The 12,942-nt window shown below is 35.4% G+C and overlaps 1 protein-coding gene across 1 annotated transcript; it reads left to right on the top strand.

Annotated features, from left to right (window-relative positions):
* Positions 1-3,186: 3,186 nt before the first annotated feature.
* Positions 3,187-5,507, top strand: LOC104241211 (transcription factor TCP14-like). Its single transcript, XM_009796133.2, has 2 exons — positions 3,187-3,940; positions 4,346-5,507. Exons 1-2 carry the CDS (start codon positions 3,508-3,510, stop codon positions 5,110-5,112), a joined length of 1,200 nt encoding a protein of 399 aa, XP_009794435.1. The 5' UTR covers positions 3,187-3,507; the 3' UTR covers positions 5,113-5,507.
* Positions 5,508-12,942: the final 7,435 nt, after the last annotated feature.

Genomic DNA, 12,942 nt, shown 5'->3' with positions numbered 1-12,942 from the left:
AGCCAGCTCAAAAAATATTTTACCATGAAATAATATTGTTTGTTTTGAATCGTACCTACACAATTTTTACTAAAGGTAACAACAACAAATTCAATGGAATCTCACAAGCGGGGTCTGGGGAGGGTGTTATGTATGTAGACTTTACCTTCACCTTATGAAGGTGGAGAGGGTGTTTCCGATAGACCCTCGGCTCAAGAACAATAAAAGGAAGCAATAACTAAATAATAGCAACAACAAGGTTAAAAGCAACGGAAGCAAATGACAAAATATGTAACGAGACTAGTGTAACTACTGGTAATAGTGACGCACTATGTAATAACAAGGAATTAGGAATAGGAAAATAAAAGACTACTACCAATACTACTAGTAAGACAAGGAGACACTCTCGACTACCTGTCAACCCTCAACCTTAATTCTCGACCTCCACACTTTCATATCGAGGGTTATGTCCTCGGTAAGCCGAAGTAGTGCCATGTCATGCCTAATCACCTCTCCCCAATACTTCATAGGCCTCCCTCTACCCCTCCTCTGATCTGCCATGGTCAACCTCTCAACTGGGGCATCGATGCCTCTCCTCTTCACATGCCCAAACCATCTCAACATCGAGTCCCGCAACTTGTCTTCCATAGGAGCCACGCTCACCTTGTCCCTAATAACTTCATTCCTAATCTTGTAATTTCTGGTATGCCCACAGATCCATCTTAACATACTTATTTCCGCACTCTCATCTTCTGGACATGGAATTTCTTGACTGGCCAATACTCGGCTCCATGCAACAAAGTTGGTATAACTACCACTCTGTAGAACCTACCCTTAAGTCTTGGTGGCACATTCCTATCGCACAAGACATCTAATTCGAGCCTTTATTTAATCCACCCCGCTCCAATACGATGTGTAATATCCTCGTCAATCTCCGCGTTATTTTGTATTATGGAACCAAAGTATTTGAAACTATCCTTCTTGGGGATGACTTATGTATCAAGCTTCACGTCCATTTCTTCTACATGCATCCTAAGAACTTACACTCCAAGTATTCTATTTTTGTCTTGTTTATCTTGAAACCTTTAGACACCAACGTTTGTATCTACACCTTAAGCTTAGCGTTAACCCTGCATCGTGTCTTGTCTATTAGCACTATGTCATGTTTGAAAAACATACACCACAACAGCTCCTCTTAGATGCAATGCGTAAGCGCATCTATCGCCTTAAAATGGGCTAAGAGCTGATCCCTGATGTATCCTATCTCCACTGGAAAATAATTCGAGTCTCCTCCCTTGGTCCTCAACCTGAGTCTTAGCTCCATCGTACATGTCCTTAATCATCCTAATGCACGTTACCAGAACACCGCTAACCTCCAAATATTCCCATAGAACCTCCCTTAGGATTTTGTCATAGGCTTTTCTCTAGGTGTATGAATACCATATGTAAGTCCTTCTTCCTCTCCTTATATTGCTCCATCATCCTATTCACAGGGTGAATGTCTTATGTAGTCGACCTTTCAGGCATGAATCCGAACCGATTCTTCGAAATAAACGCACTCCTCCTCACTCTACTCTCCATCACCCTCTCCCAAACTTTTATAGTATGACTTAACAGCATGATACTTTTATAGTTGTTGCAATTTTGGACATCATCCTCTTGTTCTTGTACAACAGGGCCATCGAACACCATCTCTATTATTCGAGTATCTTCTCCATCCTAAAAATGATATTGAACAATCTAGTAAGTCACTCCAATCCTGCCCGGCTCGCATCCTTTTAAAATTCTATCGGGATCTCGTTTGGCCTAGTCGCCCTGCTCCTACTCATCTTCCGCATAACTTCCTCAACCTCATCAAGCTTAATGTGCCTATGAAACCCGAAATCACACTATCTCTCTGAGTTCTCCAACTCCCTAAGTACGATGTTCCTATCCCGACCCTCGTTTATGAGTTTTTATATGGAATTATGGCTGCCACATACGTCTAATACATGCATCTTCAACCAGTACCTTGCCTTTCTCGTCTTTGATGCACCTTACTGTGTCCAGGTCCCGAGCCTTTTTCTCTCTAACCTTGGCTAGCCTGAACAGTTTCTTGTCACCACCTCTGCCCCCCCAGTTCTTTATATAATCGTTCAAACGCTGCAGTTTTAACCGTCGTGAATGCCAACTTCGCCTTCTGATAACACTCCCTATTCGTCCTCTTCTCCTCCCCGTCAGCACTCTCTGGCAGCTTCACATACACTGCTTTCTTGGCTTCTACTTTTCCTTGAATCTCTCCATTCCACCACCAGTTCCATTGTGGCGTCCCGAGTAACTCCTCGTGACCCCTACCACCTCTCTAGCAGCCTTTCTGAAGGTCTCGTATACTATTAATACTATCACTTAACTTATGCAATGTCTTTGTTTGTATATTCAACAGAATCTTTCAAGGCAATATAAGTACACATCAAGGTGAAGGGGTAGCAAATATCATCATCAAATTCACCATTTCCTCATACGTTACATGATGGACCTGCATTGTCGATTGTTATTACTTTCTTAATAAAATTGTTAATATTTCCGCTGATAGGCTACTTTGGCCCACCTAAGGGCCTAAACCTTAAGAGGGTGAAATGGTGTGAAATAAAGTCATGACATTAGACCCTGGGAAATCAACTTGACCACAATCATAAGATGGAGGAAGGAATCCCAAAGCAAGCAAAGGTGCATAACAAAGGCAAAGGGCTAAAGGCAAAGGGAAATGATTACATGAATGAGAAAAGGGACCCACTCACCATTGATAAATCTTTCCTTTCTCAGTCTCTCAATTTTTTGACTTGAAATTATATTAAGACCCCACCACGGCCACCATTGTCTGTATGGATTGAATGATAAAAAGAGCACCTCACGTGGAGTCTGAACCAAAGGCTCAGTCATTCACAGCCACAATAAAAAGAAAAGCCAGGACAAACCCCTTAATTCTTTCTTCCTTCCTAATGAAAATAATTTCATAAAAAAGAAAATCAAATTACACTTAAAATCACAAATTTTTCTTTCTTTTTCTAACTATATACTATGACTTTTCCCAACTAATATTAATTTGTCAAAAAGACATTAAAAAAGGACCCCAACAAAAGCATATATTTTCTTTTTCCCTTTGTTCAATTTTATTTTTCTTTTAAAAGCTTCCCCCTTATAATTCCTACTCATTATCTTTGTTGCTTTAAGTTTTCCTCTTCACATCTTCCCCCCCCCCCTCTCTCCCCTAAGCCAAACAACACATCAATGCCCAAATAATGCTCTCAAACAACAACACTCTAGAGGGTAAGAGACACATATACTGTTTAATTCATTTCATTCGTTCTAGCTAGAGTGAGCTACGCAGTCTCAGAAAGAGATATACGAACAGACCAAGAAATGAATTTAGGGTCCGTCACTATTGTGAACATCAACACTGAAAGAAAAATAAAAAGAAAATTTTTCGAGTGAGTTTTTCTTAGATTAGAGGATTGAAGCAGCATATTTCTCGCACACACAACAGTGATCATGGATGGAGGAGGTGATGATCATTTCCACCACCAACACCAACATCACCATCATCACCACCAATACCGTCAAAATAACTTTCCTTTTCAATTACTCGAAAAGAAAGAAGATGAACCTTGTTCCAGCTCCTCCGCTGCTGCTAATAATTATCCTTCTATTGCCATCTCTCCATCTGATCATACAAATACAAACCCTAATAATGATAATACCCTCCAAATCACTGAAACTTCTAAAAAACCACCTCCCAAAAGAACCTCCACCAAAGACCGCCACACTAAAGTTGACGGCCGTGGCAGACGTATACGTATGCCTGCCCTTTGTGCCGCTAGGGTTTTCCAGCTCACTCGAGAACTCGGTCACAAGTCCGATGGCGAAACCATTGAATGGTTACTCCAACAAGCTGAACCTTCTGTCATAGCAGCCACTGGAACTGGTACTCATGCTTTTAGAGTTCATCTATTTTTTACAATTTGTTTGTCAGAATAAGAAGTTATGGAGCCATGTTTTTCACTAAGAGAGTCAAAACACAAAGAAGTAAACACGGTCAAGAGATTCAACACATAATATATATACTTAATAAAAAGATTTAACCTATTTATACATGAGTATAATTTCCCGGCGAAAAGGTGTTAATTGATAACCCTTCATGGCTCTGCTACTGAAAACAAGGACAACGAGTTGCTTGATTAAGTTGTGCAAGTACTTGAGGATTTTTCTGATTTTTTTGTTTGAAAAATAAATGCGCATTTTCAGTTTATTGTTTTCTCTGGCAAAACTTTCTTTCTACTTTCTTAGCCTTTGTTCATATCGTTCATATTTCATTTAAATCTTCTAACAGGTACAATTCCTGCAAATTTTACGTCGCTCAACATTTCGTTACGTAGTTCAGGATCCACCATGTCGGTACCATCTCAGCTACGATCCTCGTATTTCAGTCCTAATTTTTCGCTCTCCCAACGACGAGGTTTGTTTCAGGGTATTGGATTATCTTCCGACAGATCTGCAACTACGTTGTTGAACTTTCAGACAGGAAATACAAACCCTAGTATGAATCATCAGTTGCAAGCTAAACAAGAATTGAGGGACAATTCACTAGATTTAACGGAGACAAGTATAGAAGAAAGTCTAAGCCGAAAAAGGAGACAAGAAGTAGACTTGCAACAGCAGCAGCAACACGATCAGCAACAACAGATGGGGAGTTACTTGTTACAATCAAGTACCGGGAGTATGCCAGCAAGTCATTCATCAATTCCGGCGAATTTTTGGATGTTAACAAATAATAACAGCCAAGTTTTGGGAGGCGATCCAATATGGACGTTTCCATCGGTTAGTAATTCTGCTTCTGCTTTGTATAGAAGCACAATGTCAAGTGCATTGCATTTCATGAATTTTCCTGCACCAATGGCATTACTGCCAACTCAACAACAAGGAACGAGTTTAGTTGGCAATAGCAGTGGAACTTCACTAAATGAAGGTCAATTGGGCATGGTCACCGGACTAAATCCGTATAGGCAGTGTTCCGGTGTATCGGAATCTCAGGCGAGTGGGTCCCATTCGCATCACGGCGGTGCAGATGATCGGAATGATACGACAAGCCACCATTGATATATCCTAAGATGGACTCATCGTGATCAGATTCTTACATATATTTTTATCCTCGTCTTGTGGTGTGATATAAGTTTGGATACTCCTATATTTTTAAAACACACACGTGAGGTTTGATTATTTTCTATATAATGCTGAGTTGCTTCTTCTTCTTCTTCTTCTTCCTCTTCTTCTTCCTCTTCTTCCTCTTCTTCCTCCTCGTCTTCTTCCTCTTCCTCTTCCTCTTCCTCTTCCTCTTCTTCTTCTTCTTCGTGTGATTAATTTGCCTGCCGGTTTTTTAGGGTTTGAAGAGGGCAATATTTTTTTTAACAAAAGGAGTATTTGGCTGCTTTTTGTCAAAAGTTCTCTTGTTTTTGTTTACCCATTACAACCGTATAGATTGTTATTCAGCACTACTATTATTGATCTTTACTTTTTCTCACTATGTACTGACTATTGTATGCATGGGCGTATAATAAAGAAAATTACTGACTTGCAAAGTAAGAACTTTTATACACTTAACAGAGGTAATCATCTATTAAAACAAAATTAGTAACCCGAAAATTAAGAGATTCTAAAAATATAGTAATAGCGTAAAAATCTTTATACCGGTTGTTCGTGTATCTTTTTTACAACTTCAAGTTCAAAGACTACTACATACATCAGTCTTTTCTTTCTGCAACCCTAGAGTACAAAATGAAGATTTCACAACAAACAACAAGACATATCACCCCTACAACGTAGGAAATGGAACAGTTAAAAGTAGCCCTATAATGTTGGAAGAATAGCGAGAAACTGTGTTCTGATCATGACTGCCATAGTTTTTACAGCAAAGTAACTAAAGTAAGATAGAAAATTTCTTTTAGTACAAGAGGGTTAAAATACAAACTAACTACTTTAATATTACTAGTAAGAGATATGGGGTCGAGTAATAGGAGTTGGTGGGGACCCATACCTTATCAGTTTTTAGATGTTTAGCTCAGGTGGTGAGGGCCCACAGCATTGTGGTCATAGCCTAAAACCCTTTGGACAATCAATAGGTAACACTGACAAACAGGTGTATCATTCTTGCTCTTTTTACACAAGCTGATACCGCATTGCTGGCACTTTAAAGATCGCTGGTGGGTTTTTGTGACCCTACAACTATGCTTGGCCCACTTGTTTTATCAATCTGGACCGTTCAGTTTCTTTCTGGGCCCGGATCGCTATGAACCGGGCTCGCTGAATGATTACTTCTCAGTGACAGAAAATGTGTATGACTAGTTCCTCATTTACCCCGTATTGTATGAATGTCTGCTATCATTCTCCACCCACCCACCTATCCCTATGGTAAAAAAAGAGTTTAAGCTAGGCAATGTATTGGTTTTTTTTTACCTCGGAAGCCTTGGCGTAATTGGTAAGTTGCTTCTATGTGATCAAGAGGTCACGGACTCAAGCCGTGGAAACAGGCTCTTGCAGAAATGCAGGATAAAGCTGTGTATAATAAATCTTATGGTCCGACTCTTTCCCAAACCCCGCGCATATCGGGAGCTTAGTGCACCGGACTACCCTTTTATTGTCAAGTTGACGATAAAAACTAATTACTTGTACCCATCGAATATTTATATTAAACCAATAGATGAATGACATGTAAATCTATAGACTTTCTCACTTAACTATGATAAATTAATTCATATTTTTACTACTTTATTAAATTAGTTAGTCATAGAAAGTTGAATTGATTTGGTATAAACCAAAGCAAGCATGATACAGTAGCTTCTCAAAGTTGAATTACATAATTGCCCTTCTAATTAATTTAAATATTCTACTTAAAAAATATTAAATAAAAATACTAAATTTATTTGAAGAGGTGTAACTTTTCATAGCATTAGTTACTGATGTTCAACCGTTGCTATCTTTATTGAGGCCTAAAAGCAGAAGTTAATTTACCTATTTACCCCTTTTAAAATCCTAATTACTCTACTTATTTATAAATAAAAAAATAAATAAAACTAAAACTGTCGAATTCCTACAAATAGCCCCAAGCCTTCATGATCCTTCATAAAAAATCACAACCATTCGAACAGTCATCTTAAGGAAAATGTACTCTACAAATTATTTTTGTCAGTGCAAAAATATAGACATGGTCAAGTTTGCAGCTAGATTGGATAAATAAAGGATATGCTTGATCAGTGTCTTTATTTTTATAAATCATGATTGAAGTATGCTAATGCAGGCAATTAACGTCGCATAATCTCTTCTTAAGAGGTTTAATTGGTCGACGAACTTCGTATGATCGTATAAATAGAAAGTGGCAGCAAAATTAGAGAAGATTTCAGCACTGAAGCCATGTTAATGGCAAAGCCGGATCGATCAATATTTCAAGGAGAAATAGAATCATTTTTACTCCACTTTTGGTAATAAACGTATAGTAAGCGAAGTATTCTGATACTTTTATTTTTACAAAATTAGGGAGAAGACAAATTAAGTGATTGATTTCTCTTTATCGCCTTTACATGAAGAAGAAAGTAGCCATATTGGGTTCTACTTTCTAAATTTATTCTTAAGTTTGCTAGCCTTGTGTCATGATCTCATAATATATAACGCGTCTTGCATGCATATTATGATTAGAAATAACTAAGGTTATATTAGTAATTTTCTTTTTTGGATGATATTCTATTAGTTAATATACATATTATTGACTAAACTATCTACCACCCACAAAGGTACAATGTTTATTAAGGGGATTCAAAAAATAAGAAAAGTAAACATTCGAGAAACCAAGGTGAATCAATATATATATATATATATATATATATATATATATATATATATATATATATATATACCCTTTTAGCCTTCTAGCTCCACTCCCTATATTAATACTTGAAAATATTTTTGAGATCATTAGATATATGATATAGATATTATTTAAAGATTGATGATCTTTTATCTAGGATTTAAATCTCAAGAAGTTAACATATTAATGTTTTATGCGTTACGCTTGACATGAAAATGTGAATAAAATAATCAGTTTTGGTGATTTCTCTTTGAGATTATTTATTTACATTACAATGAAGATACTCTTTTGTCTCATATGTTTATGTGTTTTAGCAGCCAATGTAAAGTATTTATTCCACATTAAAAAGTTAGAAAGATGATAAAGTAACTTTAACAAGTTGTTTGGAAGAAATTAATTTGTACTTAATTTTGTCTTATAACTCAAACATATAGTTTTAGAGCATGTATTGCGGTTAAAGTTTATTATTTTTAATGCAAATTTTATATTAGTTGTTATGATACCACGTGCAACGCACGTATTCTATAACTAGTACTAATTTAAAAGTGGGAAGCTCTAAACTAAAAGGTTTAAAGACTAAAATACCCTCTTAGTGAACTAGTTTTATCTTTAATAACAATAATAAGTAAATAAAAAACTAAGTAAATATTAGAAAAGGTGTCATCCATTACTAAGGGATGCATCTTTCATTAAAAGGTGCAGTAGTTATTTTATAAATATTATGCAATTTCCAGCACTTGAAGCTTTTAATTCCAGAGTCAAAATTTCAGCACTTGGAAAAATCCACCAAAATGAACAAGTTTGGAACAATCATATCTTTCATCCATGAGTGCACAATATTATTTTCGACTTGATCATAAGATAATTATATATTTTATATTTATTAAAAATAGATATAACTTTTGTTATTGTTGCTATAACTGGTGAAATTTTAAATTTACCATTCCATGTTGTCATAATTGTGATATTCCTCGTATATTAAAAATATTGTTCTATCTTCTTAGACCACTTAATGCTTGTGACATATAACCTAGCATTTTCAAGTTCACTAAAAAAGTATAAATACCAAATATTGAAGGGGTAAAATACTAATGCAATCAATGTGAATACAAGTCAATACATTGCTCTACTCTTGTGGAGCCGTTTTTCTACAAATTTTTATGAGTATGTTCTTCTATTAAATTAGCTAAATATGATCAACATTCATTATTTTTAAGATTATACTATATATTTTTTATTTAATTTTTTTTACTCAAACGTATTTTTTAAAGATATGTACATTATATTAATATGAGGTATATGTGCAGCGCGCGTATGAAAAAACTAGTAAACTACTATAATCATTTAATTAAATTTAACTAAAGTATAAAACCCGTTTAAGTTGTTAGTGTATCACTTGAAAAAACAGTCTATTTATGGAGGTTTTACTACGGGGATTATTTTTATTTTTTTTCTTTCACCAAGGGGAGTTACTCCTAACCTCCCCAATTTCAATAGGGGGTCTTATTAACCTCCACAGTGATTGCAATTTGCTGCGGCTTGGAACCTCCGCTAGCCTGAAAAAGAGGCTTTTTCTATTATTCCAAATAATAAAATAATATAATGAAAGAAGTTGTTTTTTCTGTCCTTTAGCACAAGAGTAGAAGGAAGCCTAGAGGCAAGGGTCCAACTCTTCCTGAAATTGCGCTTAGTCTCGCTACCTCTTTATTTACCGCCCCCTAAAAGTCAATACTTGCTGCAGACCGATGAACGTGAATTATCCAGTATTGAACAATCAGAAAAAAATGATAAAGAGAATTAGGGATGTTATATAATGCAGTAAAGAAAGAATGATAAAAGAAGACTAAGAAGTAAGAAACAGTAAGTAATATATATAGCTGGGGAATATATTTTATGATATATTTAATCCGTGAAAGAAAGTCTGAAAAAGGAGGATCGATATATGTATAATTCAGCATCACATCTCATTTCCATCAAACATTATCAATCTCCCCTTAATTTGTTATTAACGGAACCGTATCATGTGTACTTAATTACAGTATCTTCTTTTGCCAGACTTTGGGTGTGTTTGGTACGAAGAAAAATCTTTTCCCTGAAAAAGGTTTATCATTTTTTTTTTCCATGTTTGATTGGTGAGTGAAAAACTTTTTACGAAAAATATTTTATAGTGTTTGGTTAGAGAGTAGAAAATCTTTTTTAGGAAAATAATTTTCTGTGTTACTCTCCTCACTCCCCCAAACCTATAAGCCGCAACGAGCACCCGGTACCTTACTCAACCGAGCACCAACATAGCATATCTTTCTTATTACATCATCATAGGTAAGTAGGGCGGAAGAGACGTCATGCGATAACCAGAGTAAACACGAGGGAATACCCGACATAGGACAACCCAACCTGATATAGAAACTCATACATGTGACATACAGGCCTATAAGGCTAATGTGATCCATTATATACTTAAAATATAGGCTGACAAGGACATACAAGTATTCGTATACATGGCATCAGTCTACAAGCCTCTAAGAACACATAATATCATAAAGGTCGGGACAAGACCCCGTCATACCAAACAATACGCGTCTAAATCATACTAACTAAACAAACAACTCCAAAACAAATGGAGCGCACCAACATCTTCCGCTGAGCTAATAGCCTACTTGGAGGACTCTCGACCTGTCTATCGGAACATGCGGGCATGAAACGCAGCGTCTCCAGGCAAAAGAGACGTCAGTATGAATAATATACCAAGTATGTAAGGCACATAAATAAGTACATAAAAGACATAGATGAAATATAGAGTAAATGATTCAACCTGTAAGTCTGGATAACTCTGTAAATCATGAAATACTTATAATGTCATGCATATTCGTACGAATGTCATGTCGTGCATAGGTACATATGTTCATAACATCATCAAGCCTTTGAGAGCATCCCATCATATCATCTCTGCCACTGTGGGCAAAATCATTAACGTATACCAGCTGATCAGGCGGTGGTGCGTATATAACGCCGTAACCTCTTTATATATATATATATATATATATATATATATATATTCTAGGAGTGACTTTAGGAGATGGAAAAATTAAATTACAACCCCTTATAGCCAAAAAAGGCTCTAGAAATGCCAGATAAATTAGAATACCAAAGAGCCTAGAATATTTAGATTTAAAAATATACCCAGAAAAGAAATATAGAATATTAAAAGATAATATGGTAATTAAATGTGATTTTAGTGGTGGAGAACATATATTACAAATCAAAGATAAACAATACAATACTTTAGCAGATTTAATAATCAATTTTGGAGAAAAACCCAGGAAAATAATAAAAACATAATAAGAACACTAGGACTATTAGAAGCATTACAAACTAAACAAAGAAAGACTTTAGAAAAACTAGAACAAAATTTGGATTTTCTAAAATCACAAGAACTAGAAATAGACAGAAAAATACAATTTCTGAATAATAAGTTTAATCTAGAAAAAATATCTACGAAAAACGAAATAGAAAAATTAATTAAAACTATTACAGAAAAGCCTAAAGAATTAGAAATACAAACAACCGGATTAGTGAAAAAAATAACACATCAAGTAGAAGTATTAAAAAGTGAGATAAGTACATTAAAAGAAAAGATAGACACAATAAAAGAAATCGCTCTTTCATGAGTGATTTACAACTAGAACTAGATCCAGTATATGAGGAAGCATTAAAATTCACAAAAAGAATTCAACGCAATCCAGAGGGACTGACATGGACATTAACGTGATTAAACTCTTGATTAAACTCGTATTTTGTGAAAATCCTACTCGGTACTCTCTCTCTCTCTCTCTCTCTCTCTCTCTCTCTCTCTCTCTTATTCTATAGACTTGTATAGTTTCAGTATTATCCAAATTATGAATTGAGATTACCCCTTTATACCTTTTTTTTAAAAATTTTTTAATTCACTCTATTCATCTCTTCTTCCCAATCTTTTAAAGATTTAAATCTTTTCTTAACTCTTTTTTTCTTTAACCTCACCCTGGCCTAGATTAAACTCTTTATACCCTTTTTTGATTATTCTCGGGTTTTACTTAACCGGTTTCTCCTAGGAATTTACAGGTTAATCCATCAGAATTGTTAAGAAATTGGGAAGCTAACCATATACTAAGAGAGTGGTATCTAATAATCAAATATAATTAATATAAAGCTATACAGAATAACATAAAACTGTGAAAGAAACAGGGGTAATATCTAGGAACATAATTTAGATAAAGATAGGTAACTTACATGTTTATAGGAGAGAGATTTCCCTTTCGGGAAACCCGAAAAAGTCTACGGGACTTGGAAATTAAAAACGATCACACAATAAGCATAAGGACTTATTTATTTTACAAGCTTAGAGGAAGAACTACTAAAATATTCATAAGAAAATATTTTACAAAATATTTTGGAGGATGGTTGGTGATGAAGAGGATGTTGGGATGAGTTTTCTTCTCAGTGTTTTTTCTCTTCCTTCTCTCTTGTTTTTTTTCTGCTTTCTTCTCCTTTTTATAGCTAAATTTTGGAACGGATTTGAAAAATGGATTCCAAACTCTTTAAAAATCTATCTTGTCCAGCCTTGCATGGTACATCATTGGGCTCCATATTTATATGACTTGGTCGGAGATTCCCTTAGTGTTTGTAACTTTTTCTTCCACTCAAAATTTTAGCTTGTCCTTTAGCACAGCTAATATTACCTCTTGTCACATCTTCTCTACTTTATTTCACTTGTCAAGTCTGTCTTTTACCACATCTAGCATTTTTTCCCGTCACATCTTCTTTACTTTCTTGTTTTTCTCATTGGCACGCCAACATTATTGCTCTGTCTTTTACACCAGCATTATTACTCTTTTTTTTGTCTTTGGTGCTCTTTAATTGCTGTTTAACTGAGACCTTGCTTTTATGTGTCTAAATTATGTATAGCTATTGAATCAAAACTCATTTCTGACTCATCTTCATATGGATCTTGAGCATCTTGATAATTTAAGTTGTCTTCATAGTTATCATCTTCTCCAGTATCATTATCTTCTATCGTACTTTCAGTTCCATCA

This window comes from Nicotiana sylvestris, chromosome 6 (genome assembly GCF_000393655.2).
Source record: "Nicotiana sylvestris chromosome 6, ASM39365v2, whole genome shotgun sequence".
Lineage (NCBI taxonomy): Eukaryota > Viridiplantae > Streptophyta > Magnoliopsida > Solanales > Solanaceae > Nicotiana > Nicotiana sylvestris.
This window is presented reverse-complemented; position numbering and strand designations above follow the sequence as displayed.

Coding starts and splice junctions, on each gene's coding strand:
- LOC104241211 (XM_009796133.2), top strand. CDS start 3,508: ATGGATGGAGGAGGTGATGATCATTTCCACCACCAACACCAACATCAC. Junction 3,941..4,345: donor CATAGCAGCCACTGGAACTG/GTACTCATGCTT, acceptor ATCTTCTAACAG/GTACAATTCCTGCAAATTTT.